Here is a 16489-nt window from a genome sequence, read left to right on the forward strand (position 1 = left end):
TCATCATTCTCTCCCCCCCCCTCCTCCTCCCCACCATGAGGACGCCGATGTTGGATTATATATAATCTTCTTTCCCCTGGTAAGCACACAGTAAAAGATGGAGGGAGAAAGGGAGGAGCGAAGACGGAGGAGGGGGGGGGTTCACGCGCTGCAACCGCTAAGTGCACGTCATCTGTCGTCTCTAACCTGTTTCCACGCAAGTTCTTCTTAGGCGTGTGTATATAAATATAAATATATATATTGGACGGTAGTGATGAGTCGCATCACCTTCAAACCGCAAACACTCGCAGAGAGGAGCACCAGCGACCTCAACTCAAGTTGATACTGTCGCTGGCAGACTCACACCTAGTACGTAGACCCCTCGGGTGGCTGAGTCAGCTTGCGGTTTTGCGGCTGGGCCATCTCCTTCCGCAGCTCCGACAAGCACATCTCCATCGTCGTCCTGCGGTCCCAGTTCCTGAAAAGATGGAATCTGGAGCGGTTTACAATGCCATCGGGGTCGACACAGGGCAGGTTCACCTTGCTGATGAAGCGAATATGTGGCGGTACCTTTGGGTAGTTCTCGTCGCAGAAAATCTCCAGCGAGAGAATGCGATACTCAAAGGTGCTGCTAGGGGGGCCAACAATGGCACCGGTCCAGTTGTGTAAAAAGATATCGTCTGTATCACGCAAGCCCACGGAAACGTTTTGGTTGCTTCCCGTGCCCTTCTCACCGGCCTCTAACTCCTCCAGGAGGCGAAAGTTTCGTGGCACCTCGACCATATTCTTCGTAGGTCTGCCGGATAAGATAAACTGGATGTGTATGTGACCCTATGTCGGGAGGAGGAAGAGGGGGGAAGAAAATAATGGGGAAGAAGGGCTATTCGCAGCCACAACCAAACCAAAAAACCCACGACAGCAAGGTGAGCGAATTTGCACGACGTGGGAGGCGGGATGCAGTGGGAAGAGCGGTAGGGACACGCACACAAGGAGGCGTCGGGAAGACGACCGCACCAACCCACGAGAGAGAGAGGCAGTGATGAGATGACGGTAAAGCCCAGGGAGACAAAAAAACAAAAAAAACAAAAAAGGCGGAGGAGGACGAAAAAGTCGGATGAAATCGCGCGCAAAAAGTGAAGGGCGGCAATTAGACGTGAGAAACCTAAATTTGTTGCTCGAAACAACAAAAGCGAATCGACACGTGAGACCACCGGTGTGTGCGCGCACGCGCAGAGGGGGAAGAGGGGAAAGAGGGGGAAGAGAGGGGGATACAAAGGATGGCAAGGAACATTCAAGTACGAGAGAGAGAGACAATGGAGAAGTGAACACAGACAGCACAAACAACCGCAGCATCTTCTGCACTGTATGAAATGTAACGTAGGATGTGGGGGGCCGCCATTGCAACACGCAGCCATGCAACCCTTTTCGTGTAGGGGTAAAGCAATGGTTGTCGGGATGGCGCACCCATACACACACAGAAGCAATCTTCTCGCTTATGAAGAAGCAATGGGGGAGGGGGTAGCGGGGAAAAAAGAAGAGAGAGAGCGGTGATGTCAAACTGCTGCGCAGTCGGGGGCTTCTCAAGCACAGCAGCAAGACCAGCCCCATGTGCAACCAGTACAAAACTGGAGACACTCCCGTGGATAATTGTTTTCCTTACTTCGTGCCGATACGTTGTTGTTATGTCTAATGTGTAGATGGTGGCTCTCTCTCCCCCCCGTCACTCTTCGCCCATGGCACGAGCGACAACAACACCCTCCTCCCCCCTCTCCACCTTCATTTCTCGTTTCATTGTTACGTTTGAAGAGCGTCCAGGTAAGCACTCAGACACACCCACACACATCATACACAGACGGGGAGGGGGGAGAGTAGCTACAGCGAAAGCGGTGGCGCAGCATTTTCTCTCTCTCAACGTGCCTCGACTCCTTCCCCCGCCCACTCACCCCCACCTTCCCCTCTTTTTCGACTATTCGCAAGCGTGTGTGCGCGCTGATTGTGTCACTGGAGATTAACACACACACACACACACACACACATACACACGCACAAAGGCAACATCGGGGCAGGAACAAAACAAGCGGAAGAGGAATCAGTTCGGGGGCAAATGAGGGGAGAGAAGAGAAGCGGACCACCACCACCACCACCACCACCACCACCCACTGAAGAGCGCATCAGAGCTCATTGAGAATGCTGACTCGATGCACCATGAGAACAATGAGATGAAGCAAAATCTGCGCCTGTGCGCTCGTGCCACACTCCCCCCCCCCACTCCCCCCACCCCCGATGTTGCCAAACCAACACCTCCTCTCCATTCCCGTCGAAAGTGGCAACTACTCTGCTGACACACTCCGCGAATCAGAACATGGACATACGCAGGCTGTGTGGGAGCATCATCAATCCGAACCCCTTGCGGGGGGGGGGGTGATCAAAGGGGGAAAAAAAAGACCCGAAAATACACACACACAGACCGAAGTGAAAAAAAGACGGCAGCAAAAAGGGAAGAGAAAGCAAAGGGGGAAAAAATAAATTGGATCAATCGACCAATAACAAAAAGAAGACGGCATCAACCAAAGACGGGACACACTCCGTCACTCACTCCATGTGCGAGAGAGAGGGAAATATGAGACAGGCCGACGCCCCGAGACTGCACAGCCGCGCAGGGGCGCGCGCGCGGAATTACAACGGAAACGGGTGGACACCTCTAAACAACGAGAAAACCCTCCGACTGGGCACAGAAAGCTGCACAGGACCACACAGAAATTAGGAGACGGGGAAAAAAAAGATACACGGCGATGGAAAAAAACAGAGAGATACGCTGGCAAGGCGTCCGGTAGCGCGCGTGCAGACGGGCACACACACACACACACGAGTAAACCACCGAGTATCGATGTAAACATCTTTTTTTCTATGTGCCTCTGCCTTCTGCACCCCCACCCACCCCCACCCCACCCCATCCGGTGCCTCTCAGACACTCGTGAATCTCTTTGTCTTTCAGAAGAGAAGGAGCAACTATCAAGACCACTACAAGAGATAATACAGATACACGTCGCCAGCTTGTCGCTGCCTGAGCAATCCCCGCTCCATGTCCTACACCCGGCGCGACCCCCCTTCTACACCGCCTTGTCACACACGCCACACTCCATCAGCGCTGGGAATGGAGAACAGAAAGAAAGGTGACGCCGCAAACAGTTCAAGAGAAGGAGTGAAGAGGAGGGGGGGGGGGGGGGGGGGGCAAAATCAGAGCGGTCGACGTGAAAATCCGATCAAGAGAGAAAAATACATCTCAATCATATATGTGACGCAGGTCACACACACACACACACACACTGGCGCTACTCCTCCATCGGCTCCCCGTTCGGGTAAAACGTTTCATCGCCCCCATCCGGTCGCACAATTTTGTATATGCCGTCTGGGTATAAAATCTCCTTGCTGCCATCCGGCAAGTGCTTCTCCGTCTGCCCAGTGGAACGGAACTCAAAAGTCTGAACGCCGTTCGGCAGCTGTGTGTGCATCGTCTGCGCCGCCTCGTACCAGTAAGTGCCCTTTCCAGAGGGAAAAGTGCACTTGATGTCGCCATTCGTGAAGTGTAATGTTGTATGTCCAGACGGCAGCACCACCTTCACCGTGCCATTTGCGTAGTGGATTTCCCGCTTACCGCTATGGTACAGCACCTCCTTCTTGTTCGGGTTGTCGCCCAGGGCCGCCTGCGACACAACGCTGTCGTTAGGCAGTGTCTCCACTGGGGGTTCCTCTAGATCGCCAACCATTTCCTCTCGGGTGGGTACGCGGTGGTGGTTTGGCGTCACCGGTGCCTGTGGCGGCTGCGACGCACTGGCGGTAGAGGAACGTTGACTGAGAGACATCGTGCGGGCTTGCACGCGTGGCGTGCTCACCTTGTGCCCTGATGGCTTGCTCCCCTCTGCCGACTGCGTTGCAGCCGCTGCCGCCTTTCGCTGATCCTCCTCCTCGCGTTGACGGCGCGCCGCGGCAGCGGCGGCAGCTACAGCCGCTCGGTGCCGCGCCTCTTTCTCCTGCTCCTCTTTCTTGCGGGTGGCGACCCTATTCTCCCGCTGCCGCTTACGCTCCTCCATCGCCTCCTCTTCGGCCTGCATGCGCTCATGCATCTGCCGATTTCGCTTTTCCCGTGCCGCCAACTCGGAGGCCGAAACACGGGGAGTGAAGTCCATCACAGCGAGAGGAGGCCCACGGGACGCCCGCCGCGTGTTCGTCGCCACTGCACCGTCGCTCACGTCCTCACCCTCATCACACGATGGCGAGGACGCGTTCTGTGAGGAGGGGTTGAGAGAGACGCACTGACGCGAAGGACTGCTTTGCAGCGTAGCCGGCGAAGCGCGCGCCCCTTCGAGGGACTGTAGCTGCTGCTCCTTCGTCATAGCGAGCAGTTCAGCGTTCCGGCGCGTCAGGGAGTCGATGTCGCGGCGCATGCGAGCCACCTCCGCCTTGTGTATTCTTTGCGTCTCGCGCATCGTCAAAGTGAGGTCCTCGAGTTGAGTGCGTAGTGAGTCGTTCTCCTGCGTCAAGCGCCGGTTTGTTTCGCGCTCTGTCACGAGCAGAGCCGAAACGTTCTTGCAGCGCACTTCCGCGGCGCGCAGATCCTTCTTGGAGTCGCGCTGCCCCCGTGAGCGGAGGTCATCAGCGTCGACACACTCGTCCTCAATCTCCTGCTGCGCGCTGATGCGGTAGTCCTCAAAGCGCTGCTTTTCCCGATCGAGCTGCTGCCGCGCGTACGCGTAGTGACTGCGCTCTTCCTGCGCAGTCATGATCTCCTGTTCCAATCTAACAATAAGCTCATCCTCCTCGCGGCTGCGACTGCCCGCTGGTAGTGGCGCGCCAGAAGCTAGGAGGGGGTCTCGAGTGTAAGGCGATCGACGAAAATAGTTACGGTCCGGCCCCGACGACGGCGCGGAGCGCGTTGCATCGTACTCTGAAACAGCATAGCGCGGCACTCCCACGCCGGCGCTGCGAGGGGTGAGACCACCATACTGTCCAAAGTCGACCCCGTTCGTGTTTGCGCCACGGCCACCAACACGGGGAGTGCCGTGGCTGTACAAATCGTTAAAAGTTGTCTCCGAATTGTCACTGAGCTGCTCAGGTTCCGAGCGCGTGGCAGTCTGCGGTGGCGGCACGTCGGGGTTGACCCACTCCGGTTTCTTCTGGGCCACTGCGCGGACGGACGGGCGTCGTTGCGGTGGCGCCCTGGCTTCTGGCCTCTCTGTCCCACGAGATATGTTGGGGTTGACTGGGGGTGCGCTGGCGGCCCGAGTAGGTGGAGGTGCCTTACGGGGAACAGCTACCACCACCTCACCGAGGGGGTCGTGGCTTTTGGCGTTACGCATGTCGTACGCGATCGCCTCCCGCAGCGCCTTGGAGCCGCGACGCCCACGATCGATAGTAGCACCATCGGCGCCATTAGTAGCGCTCTTTGGCGGTGACTCCGCTATGGCGGTCGAGTACGACAGACGTCCCTCGTCTCGCCGAAGGAATTTGAATGACCCCTTTGGTTTGGGCTTCTGCCCTGCGAGCACAGAGACTCGCGACATGAGCGCTAAAAACAAAGCACGAAATGCTGACCGGGGGAAAAAGCGGGGGGGAAGATCTGAAATAAAACAGGGAAAAATCAGTGAACGAAGAGCAGCCGCAAGAGTCACGAGGCCCGACAATGGGGCTGTCAACAAGCTAGTGAGTGAGTGAACGGCAAAGTGTGCGTACGTCCGGTGTGTGTGTGTGTGTGTGTGTGTGTGTGGGGGGAAGAGGGAGGGAGGGAGGGGCAACAGCAACACAAGACGACGTCACTTTTTAGCGTCCTCGCTTGCCACACCCACTGGAGCGGTTTTTTACGCTTGTGTGGATGTGTCTGTGTGCGTGAGTAAGCTGGTGTGATGTTGTGCGGGGTCGCTCCCCTTGCTCTACAGCGCAAGAAAAAAAAACGAAATGAAGTGTTTCTTTACTGTGTTCTCTCCACCTCGTTGTTTTGCGCGGCCGCACCCTCTTCGCTGATCTATGCTAGCAGAATGGGCGAATGCATTAGGCCGTAGCCCCCGACCAGGTGGGGAAAAGCGATTGCAATATGTTTGGGAGGAGGGGAGGGGAAGAAAGCGGCAGTTTAACAGTGTAGTTTTATTGTTTGGGAACCACAGCGTGGACGTGTGGTCTCCACGGTGTCGATGCATAGCACAGCGAGACGGGGTCTGCAGTACACTCCGTGCAGCAACGGGAAGTATGAGCATGGCACATTCCCAGTTGCCGAGACCAAAGGGCGGCTGCTTACACTGCGGTATCTATCGCTGATGATGATGGGCCGAAGTGGGCGCCTCTGAAAACGGCAGAGGTGACCTCATCCGTCTGAGACACAAAGCCGCCGCGCGCCTCGGCTGTGGCATTAGCGCGAAATGCCGGTAGCCAGGCAGCAGGAGTAAGATACGTGTGCACCCCTACACAACCTGCTCTTTGGAGTATGCCAGAAGACACACAAGAGAATGTTGACATTGACAAGGAGGAGTCCCTGAGCAACTCGCTGGGACTGTTGTGTCCCCCGCCCCCTCACACACACACACACTCTTCACCTGCTCGGTTTTTGTTGTTGCACCAACACTCTTTTTCTTTCGGTGGGTAAAAAACCGCCACTGACAACAGCGAAGTAGACGTCACTCTATACAAAAAAAAAGACACACCGAAAATGAGAAGATGCAAACAAGTAAAGAGAAGTGTACCGCCTTCATCCACACCGGGACACGCAGCCACACACACCCACACACACACGTCTATTAGCGTTGAAAAGTATATGCAGAACAACAGCAACGCATCTCCGGGTGCCGCTTCGCAACAGCGGTGACGATTGCCCCACAAAACGGGCCATTCCCAGGCATGTATACCCCCCCCCTCCTGACGCACTAATCAGCAACGCGAATACAGAACAAATGACACTTGTAAGGTCCTTGCGTGATGAACTCTATGGAACAAAAACTTACACACACACACACACACACACTTGCAACAAAAGGTGGCCGTTACTCTCACAGCACCGCCACGACTTCCCGCACGCGATACCCCCAATCAGCTCGAGTACACGTTTCGAGAAGAGCCGTGCATTGATTGGCACCGCATATCGGCCGATGTCCGGAGCGAACCCCCTTCTCAATGCAGCACTATAGGTACTGATCAACGTAACGACCACCCTTTCGGACGGTATCGAAAGAGGAAATGATCGTCTCAGCACCCACCGCCACCGGAGTCGTTGCCGGACTGGTCGAATAGTCAACGGCATCGATGCGCTCTTCCGACGGCTTCGGCACGAACGCAAGAAGAAAACAAACAAACACGTAGTAGATGCAGAGCATCACCACCAAGCATACCAACAATGGATTCGCGATGAGCCACCAGAGGGGCATGTGTGCTGTGGGATTGACGCTGCTCAAGTGAAGTTGGGGCGTGTCATGTAGGGCCATTTGCCCTTGCACCGCGATTGCGTGTTGGCTCGATATATCCCGGGCTATAGTTTCTATTTTCTGCACCGCCGCTGAGGTGGTCTCCTCCACGGTGCTCGCCACAGTCTTGATCTCTGTTGAGTAGGTCGCGAGGTGCGTCTGTAGCGTAGATTCCACCTCAGCGTGGTAGGAAGGAATGAAGCGCCTCTCTGCAGCTGAGAGGCCTTCCGCTAGAGCCGTTTGCACGGCCGTCTTCAACTCCACCGCCGAGCGGCTCGCTTCCGCCTTCATCAACTGCGAAACGTGAAAACCCTCTTCTTTTTGCTGAGAAAGGAGGCGCGCCACGGTGGTGTCCAGGAGTTGTTGGATTTCGACAAGAGCGGGTATGCCACCCGTGCTGCCCTCCAAGGCTTCGATCTTCGCCATAAGTGACTGCACCACCGCCGCGACCTCGCACTTCAGCGCCTCACCCTGGCTGCTCAGCCCAGTCATCCCCTTTTGCATCTCTTCTTGCACACGCCGCATCTCTGCCTGCACCACGGATTGCATTGTCACGGGCGCAGCGCCTGCTGCGTTGCTGTCCCGCACCAGCGACGCCTCTTCTTCCTGAAGCTGGCGCAGCCCTGCGAGTTCGTCCTGGAGCGCCTTCGTGATCGTACGCGTCCCTTTACCCGCTGGCGCCGACGCGAGGTCGCTGACGAGTTGAGTGACGCGGCGAAGGCGATCTCGCGTAGCGGTGCGAAGGCGCACCTGAGCCCGCTGCTGCTCCGCAGAGAGCCCGATAAGCGCCGGAGAGGGCTGGAGCAGCTGCACGGCCATGTGCTGCTCTTGTAGAGCCTCCTGCATCGCCGACATTCGTGTCAACAGAGCGTCCGTGCGCTGTGCTTGTTCCCTCTCACTTCCAGCCGCAACCTCCCGCAAAGAAGCCAGCAACTCCTCCTTTTGTGCCTGCGACATGGATTGAATTATGTCCTGCATGCTGTGTAGTTGCGCTTTTATCCCCTCGTTTGTGGCGGCGTTACGCACTGCCTCCATGAGTTGGGCGTCGCGGTCCTCGAGTGACTGTGTGAGAGACGTGAAGCGATCCCGGAGAAGCGCCTGCAGTGCGTCTCGCTCCGCCGTCTGCGCCGCGGCGGCGGCTACAGAGGCGCCACTGAACTGCTCGGTCGCCTCCTGTAGGTGCGCTAACACCGACGAGACGTCGGCAGTCCGGCCAACTTCATCCAGCCGTTCCTCGAGGCGGCGAAGGGCGGCGGCGTGACCCTCCAGAGAAGCACCCATTGGCGACAGAAGCTCCGCCATGTCAGGCAGTGCGCTAACAGGAGCAGCTGGGGTCGGCACATCTTTGACAGCAGCAGCCGTCGCAGCTTCCGTCTCCTTCAACTCCCTCATCGCCCGCTCCTCCTCCAGCCTTTTTGCGAGAATGACGTTGGTTTGTGCAGACTCTCGCTGGTCGCGCACGGCAGTAGTCACAGTCTCCGCGAGCGATGCCATCTTGGTCATCAGCTTCGTCTCCTGGAGGCTGAGCTCCTCCTTCATGAAGGTTAGCACGCTGTCAATGTACTTGTACATGGGCGTCAAGTTCACCTCGGGTGTCTTGCCTACTTGAGTCTGCAGCGCCTGCAGGAGCTCTTCGCGAAGGGCTGTGAGCTCGTGCGTCGTTTTATCTATTAGTGCCGCCGTGGCTGCCGAGGCTGAGTCGGTGTTGCTCGAGTCCTGCTTTTCCTCCGAGTGCCTCAATGGCTGCTGGCTCTCGAACGCCGTGCGCATCCCCTCCAGCTGTGCCTGCAGACTTGCCACAACTGAATTCGACACACTGTCAGCGATGTGCAACATCTGCTGTTCGATCACCAGCTGATTGGCGGCGTTCATCTTTTCCACCTGCACAGAAAGCTCTGCCCATCGCGGCGAGAGCACAGCTTCGACAGCGTCTGAGAGAACTTCTTGCGAAAAAGGCGCTTGCGAAGGGGAAGCGGGGGGCTGCGAAAGGGTTGAGGCGGCGACCGACGCGGCCTCGGCAGATTCTCGGAGCGCGTTCAGCTGCTCCTGAATTGTTTTCATGGCGGACTGCACGGCATCATCCGTGTGCTGCTGGATAGCAGAAGTGACGCTGTCGCTCACTACCTGCGCAACAGTCATCAGTTGGCGCTCCCTCTCGTCTTTGTGGACGGCTGACATGGCAGCTGCACTTGAAACATCGCGGCGTAGACCCTCTAACGCTTGCATGATTCTCTGCTGCGCTGCCTCCGACGCATCATCATCGGACACTGCAGTAGGACTCTGTGCGGGAACAGCAGTTGCGGCGGCCACAGTGCTACGCAGCTCATCCAGCTGACGCTGCAGGAGTTCCTGCATGGCCTGGAGTGAGTCCCGTGTGGCGGCTTGCTCTTTGAAGACTTCCCCCACGGTCTCATCCACTGCCACAAGGCGGCTTTGAGTTGACTGTACAAGATCGAAGACCTTCTCGATCTCAATCGCCATGTCTGCATCGGCTGCAGCACCAGCCGTGACGTTTCCGCCAGCATCCTTCGCAATCGACAGCCTCTTCACCTCGGCGGTGATGGTGCGGCGCAGCTCATCGGTGGCCGACTGCACCGCGCTTTCGACGCTCGCTTCGATTGCGCTTACGTCAAAGGCCGCGCTGACAGCGTCGCTGCCGACACCTCCGGCTCTTTTTGCCGATTCCTTCTCAGCCAACAGTTCGTTGATCAAGCTCGACAGGTTCTCCTGCTGCTCGGCGGTCGCCTTCTGGACTGCCTCCACAACTGCAGCACGGAGCTCCGCTGTCGTCGAGGCCTGCGCCGGCACGTCACGACCCTCCACTGCAGCCGTGACACGCCTCTGTAAGTCATCAAAGTGCGCCGCTGTGCTCTCCTCCAGGCGAGTGAGTTGATGAGCTATGTCGCTGCTTGGAGCCGGGATAGGGGTGGTGCTGGGTGGCGCGGGAATTAATGTGGAGCCAGCGAGCTGCTCGACAACTCGGGCACTCACCACTTGCGCAACAGCCTCCACATCAATGGAGGCTGGAGGAAGAGTAGAAGAGGCAACGCTGGGGCTCACTTCCGCTGTGGAGGCCTGTCGCTCACGCACAACACGGAGTTGCCGCAGCTCATCGTGGATGCTATTGAGTACGATCTCCGCGAAACTTTTCATTTTGTCATCGTACGCAACGTGCAGGGCATCCAACCGCTGGCCGGTGCGCTTCTCCACCTGGTCCACAACGAGGTTAGCCACCACCTCTAGTTGATCGCGCAGACATTGCTCAATGACCTCCCGCTCAGAAGAGATATCGCTTGGGTAGGAAGCACCGCTAGAGTGGGGAACCCTGTTTCCGTAGGTTCCGTGCGGTCGTACCGGAGTCACACGCACGTCGGCGAGGTTTGGCATCGACATCGCCAGCACAGCACGCTGTACCTTTGCATCCTCTGGGTGAAGTGTCGCCTCCACGTCCAGTAAAACGTGCTCCGGGATGCCCTTCAGCAGATCTGAAGAGGGGCCATAGCCACGCGAACGAATCCGTAGCGGCCGCGGGCCGCCAGAGGATAGGGGCGGCAGTGGCCTATTCGTCACAGCGATAGCGGCGCTAGAGGTACTCTTGTGCCTCAGTGCAGCAACTAGGTGAGCCGGCCCCCGCGCAACCAGGCGACCGGAAGTCGGAGTACACACCTGCATGAGTCAGACGCAGATTTTCCAGCGCTACCGTATATATAAAAACGCTTTTTTCGAAGGGGGGGGGGCCGTCTGTTATGGCGTGTCACTATGGTGACCAGCGTAGTGGGGGTAGTCGATGCACACAAACAGCAACACCAACGCGACAAGAATGCGCAAAAGGGAAGACAGTGCACACAGTAGTAAGAAAATGAAGGGGGGCCTACGTGCCACTTCAGTGAACTTTTCCAGCCCCCTCCTCCTCCCCCCTTCCCCCCCCTCTGGTCAGACTGTCTATGGTAATGTGTTTCTATGTAGACCTGCCGAGAGTGTCTTTGTATGCGGATATTTGAGCGTTCGTGTGTGTGTATTGACTATGTGAGGAGTCTGTGTCAGTGATGGCGAGGGCAGATGGAACGTTTCCGCAAGCGAACGGCCTGGTGGCACGACGGGGACGATGATTCTCGTGCACAACAAAGCCGCGGATACGTCAGAACAGTCGATGAAACCGAGTGCCAAAACACACACCTACAAACTCGCATCCATTCACGATATAATGGCGTTGCCTCACCTAGCGCGATCTGCTTGAACTACCGCCCACCCACCTACCAACCCCCTTTTTTGTTTGCTTGTTTTTTTTTGGGGGGGGGGGTCGTTGCTTTTCTGGCGTCTGGCTGAAACACAATTGACCTGTGCGTTAGTCTTACAATCCGTGTGTCAATGTGTATGTGTGTGTGTGTGTGTATTATGGGAAAAGGGGAGGACACTTTGTGGAGACTATATATATATATACATATATATTTGCCGTTCGCACTGCTGTTGCTGACGACAGCCTGGGGTGTGAAGGCCTACAAAAGGCAAGAGGCGGTTACGATAGAGAAGTGGCAGGAGGCGGGGGAGAGAGGGGGGCAGAGCACCAAGACCCAAGAGAATAATAAGGGAAGAGCAAAACAAGCTACGGCACTGCGACACATCATGTGCTTGAGATCTCAATTGAAACATATCTAAACATGAGTGGCATCCTCTACCTTATACAGACACACGTCTTCTCACCATGTGACTCATCCTACTTCGCGATGCAGAGGTCTGAGGTAAAGGCATTTTCTCGCGGGTGCGCGCGTGTGTCTGTGGAAGGTGGTGCGGAGGTATCGAGCATTACGCCGCCACCACACGCCTGCATTCGGCAGAATCGGGAGTGCTGCTCGACGTCAAAGAGATATCCTCACTCCAGACCAGGGACACGAGGCCTGAACTGCGTGCGCAGTGAAGACTCCAATCTTACACACACGAAAATCCAGCAGCCACAATCCCCTGCGCGGGATATCGGCGCAGCCACGATAACTCTATTCGATTTCCTTGCACGTGGTCCTTGCGTCGTCGTCGTTTCTTTTTTTTTTTACTCTCCCCTTTTTTAAGCCCTCGATTTTGCTTGGAGATGAATGAATCAGCATCAAGGCAGTAAAAAAAAAAGAGCACAAACAACGTGAATGGTGGAAATTCAACAATGGGAAGAGAGAACAAAAAATGAACAGCATGGCGAGCCACCCCAACAGTGCCAGACACACACACACACACACACACACACACACACACACACACACACATAAACACAGACACACATAAACACAGGCACACACACACACAAGGGAAACGAGAAACCTTTAGTGGGCATGGAGGGAAAGGCGAAAAGAGGCAGCGACACTCAGAAAAACGGAAAGATACGCGTGAATACTCGAAACAAGTGAATCCAGCAACATATACAATAGGGACGGACACAAGAAGAAGCACGAGAACGTAGAAAAGGGGGGGAACACCCAAACACGCAGGCCGGAAAAGAAGAGGCAGCACACTATATGTGAACAGGGGAAAGAAAGGAGCGGGGGAGAGGGGGGGGAGCAACCCTCCCCGAAAATATATATAAAAGTCGTGCAACCATACATCGACGAGAGCCACACTACACCACCCCACACTACACCACCCCACACACACACAGACGATTAGAGATGCGTAGACTAGGCGAGAATCAGTTCAGCTTTTCTTTTTTTGAGGGTGGGGATACGTTGAGAAAACGCCGAAGACTTGAGTACGGGTGAGAGTGGCTGATGAGATGACGGCATTCCAAAGTCCCCTGTTCGCTGCATCTACATACACACACTCTCCCCGCCATCAAGTGAGCTGTGCGAGTGTCAAAAGCAAATGAAACGAGAAAAAGAGGGGAAGAAACTCCTCGAGGTTAAACTACGAGACACAGAAAAGGTGTTGGGACAAAGAAGCTGGCGCACCACATTCATCAACAAACAAGAGCTCCCACCACCGTCATCTGAATAGCGTGCTTCTGTGGGGGAGGGGGGGGGAAGGGGTCGACTGCAGCTTAGAGGAGTCCTTCCCCCACATCACAGGTGCCCGTTTGCACTTCATTATTGCCTCTGTGGTCTTCCGTGAGCCGGTGCGCAGAACCACTTGAGTAAACTCCAAGAAGAAGAGCAAAACATGGTTGGGAACCCAGAAGAAACAACTCACAAAGAACATCAGAGGCCAAGTCCGAAGCAACACGACAAAACCCCGTGAATGACATGTAGCCGAAGGGCAGGAGAAGCCATTCCATCGATCCTGTGCATGAGCGCATCGATGACCACGTTAAAGGCGACCAGCAGCACCAGCGCGGCGGGTGTACTGACCAAGCTGCCGGCGCAACTCCTCGATGCGACGCACTTGTGAGGAAAGAATAGCGTCAACACGCCTGCAGTACTCACTCATTGAGTTCTCTGGATTCTCGGCTGCGTTGAGCTGCTTCATCTCGTCCTTCAGAAGCACCATCATGGAGTCGATATGATTGCGATGCGCGCGGATGAGGTTATCCTCCTCGGCGTCGAGGCTGTCGGTGCTATCGTATCGTGAGTCGTCACCCATTGGCGTCGCCATCGTCGAAGAAGCGCCACTCGGAATACGACTGTGGTTAGGGGTAGCGCGGTAGAAGGGTTTCTTGTGCGGTGAGCTGCCGGTGATGACTCGCGAGCCAAAGCTGCGGTTGGACCGCACCCCATTGTCGAAGCTGTCCTCACCATGTCGCTGAAAAACGTCGCCGGCTTTCTGGTTCGGCGTTCCCGGCTCTCGAGTGCGGGCCTGGCTCGAGGAGCGCGAGCTCGTCACCGCACGCTCCTTCGCGCGGCGCTGAGCAAAGGAGTTGGAGATGCCGACGGTTTCGATGTGCTCTGTGGGCATTTGCCCCATCATAATTTCCTCCGCCGCGTTGTGGATCGATTTATCCTTCTTGAGCTCCTTGACTCGGTCAGCGTAGCGTAGCGTGTTGAGCGTGTGCTCGCAGCTCCCACTGGCGGGGCTAATGTTGCCGATCATCACGGTGCGGCTGTTGCCTACAAAGCAGTCACGAAGCACCGCCGTCAGCTTTGATCCGCGAAACGGGATGTGGCGGTGGTTTTGGTCTAGTGCGCGGATGCACTCCTTGAGGGCAAAGAGCGACTTGTTGATTTCGGCCCCCTCCAGTCGCGTGGTGCGGTCGCTATCCACCGTGTCAGCGCCTCGCTCGGAGCCCGCGAGATCAATAAAAGTGAAACGGCCAAAAAATCGATTTTTTTCGCTGACGATGGTGATGTGGAGAATGGCGTGTGAGCGTGAGGAGTCGGCGTTCATGCCGGTCGAGCCCGCCGCGCGGATGGTGTTGCCATAGTCGATGATCTTCATGAGGTGGTCGGTGCTGTCCACGCGGTGCTCCGTCAGGCCGCAGACGTTAACGACACCACGGCTATCCTCCCTACACGCCAATCTCTCGCGCTCATTCAGTAAGTCGTACAGCTTGCCCCCGTAGATCTCAAAGAAAGAGACGGTGATGCCCATGCCGGCGCTCAGTCGGGACCAGAGATCCTTCGCCGCCATCAGGTACACGCCTTCTTGATTATCCTTGCCTAGCATGGTGTACGTCTTGCCGCTTCCCGTTTGACCGTAGGCAAAGCATGTCGCGCACCCGCCCTCAAACACCGTCTCAATCAACGGCTTGCAGGCCTCCTCGTACACGTCGCGGTTGCTCTTGCGGTCGTCCATGACTTTGTCGTAGGTGAAGCGATGCTTTTCAATGTACCGAGTGAGGTCTACCTTTTGGCGAGGCTCGAGCAACGTAATGATGTGGTTGTTGTCGGGGTCGGTGGCGAGGATGTCGTATAGGCCGTCGGCCTGCTCGCTAGCGTTGAGGGGCCGCTTGCGAATCACCACGGTGATACGACTCGCACGCCGCCGCTGCGCATTGCCGCCCTCCCCTGTTGCACGCCGGCTGAACGGTGAGGGAGAGGAAACGCCGGCGCGGCTCACCGGACGCGAAACCGGGCGCGAGACCGGCTTTGCTGGGGCAACAGCAGGTCGGAAGGCACTGTCGCTGTCATCTGCGTTGGGATCACGGCGCAGCGATGACATCGAGCGCGGATGATCCGCCGCCTTTTCTTGCTCACGCCGATGCAATGCCTCCGTCGGCGTTGCGCGACGCAACGGCGTAGGGATGCGGGCGGGAATCGCTGGGACGTGAGCGGCAGCGTTAGCAGCCATCTGGGGACGCGCCGCCCGCTCCGTGACCGGGGGCGGTGACTTCAAGCTTGTCGATGACACAGCTACCACAGGCGGTGACACACCGCCGCCGCCGCCGTTTGCCTGATCACGCTTCAAGAACTGAATGAGTTCGAAGAGCTTCCGACGGTCTGTCATGACGATGACGCCGACGGAGTGATAATCCTGCATGGTGAGCTGCTTCAGTTGCTGAACAGAAGTAACGCCACCATCAACGAAGCCCTGCACTGTGTGCTCCAGGCCACCCTGGACGAGCAGCTGCCTCAGCTGTGGTTCCATCTTGGACGACAGAGCGGCTCGAGCCGGTATTGTTCAGTTTCAAACGAGAGGAAAAAAAGAAAGGAATGAAGTACGCTAGAGGGAGACGATGACAAAAAAAAAAACGATGAAGACAGTCTCCCAGCGAACAACGTAGACACGGCGCTATGCGGTACCACTGCGATGCAGCCTACAAAGGGGTGCTCCGAAGTGAGCACAATACACTTTATAAGAGGTGGTTTCAATACACAAGAAAAGAAAGCAATGCTCCCATCAGAGTGCAAGTACGCGCTAGGGAGCGTGACTGCAACGCTGAGAGAATGATCTCTCCGTTGGGTGGGTGAGTGGGTGGGGTGCGAGAGGGTTGAGTGTATACAATTTGAAGAACGAAATCAGGATTTTTTTTCTTTGCGCATTCAAGTGAACGCGTGAGCGCTTCGACAACGCGTGGCAACGTACAGAAAGCGTGTATGAAGTCCCGAAAGCCTCACCCACGCGCAATGGCTCAGCTCACAGGGGAGGAGATGTGTATGTGCCCAGTATGGGGCTGATGGTGATGATTACAATGACACCGTTTGCTTGCTCTA

General features: G+C 56.4%; 4 protein-coding genes across 4 annotated transcripts; all 4 read right to left on the reverse strand.

The window, feature by feature from the left end:
* Positions 1 to 345: 345 nt before the first annotated feature.
* Positions 346 to 762, reverse strand: JKF63_06350 (uncharacterized protein; the record flags this gene model as incomplete). The annotated part of the gene is made up of 1 exon (XM_067902300.1): positions 346 to 762. The coding sequence occupies one exon, from the start codon at positions 760 to 762 to the stop codon at positions 346 to 348; it is 417 nt and encodes a 138-aa protein (XP_067758797.1).
* Positions 763 to 3311: 2549 nt separating this feature from the next.
* On the reverse strand, positions 3312 to 5540 carry JKF63_06351 (uncharacterized protein; the record flags this gene model as incomplete). The annotated part of the gene is made up of 1 exon (XM_067902301.1): positions 3312 to 5540. The coding sequence occupies one exon, from the start codon at positions 5538 to 5540 to the stop codon at positions 3312 to 3314; it is 2229 nt and encodes a 742-aa protein (XP_067758798.1).
* A 1605-nt stretch (positions 5541 to 7145) lies between these two features.
* On the reverse strand, positions 7146 to 11096 carry JKF63_06352 (uncharacterized protein; the record flags this gene model as incomplete). Its single annotated transcript, XM_067902302.1, has 1 exon — positions 7146 to 11096. One exon carries the CDS (start codon positions 11094 to 11096, stop codon positions 7146 to 7148), a length of 3951 nt encoding a protein of 1316 aa, XP_067758799.1.
* Positions 11097 to 13709: 2613 nt separating this feature from the next.
* On the reverse strand, positions 13710 to 15923 carry JKF63_06353 (uncharacterized protein; the record flags this gene model as incomplete). The annotated part of the gene is made up of 1 exon (XM_067902303.1): positions 13710 to 15923. One exon carries the CDS (start codon positions 15921 to 15923, stop codon positions 13710 to 13712), a length of 2214 nt encoding a protein of 737 aa, XP_067758800.1.
* Between the last annotated feature and the right edge of the window lie 566 nt (positions 15924 to 16489).

This window comes from Porcisia hertigi, chromosome 13 (genome assembly GCF_017918235.1).
Source record: "Porcisia hertigi strain C119 chromosome 13, whole genome shotgun sequence".
NCBI classification, from domain to species: Eukaryota; Euglenozoa; class Kinetoplastea; order Trypanosomatida; family Trypanosomatidae; genus Porcisia; species Porcisia hertigi.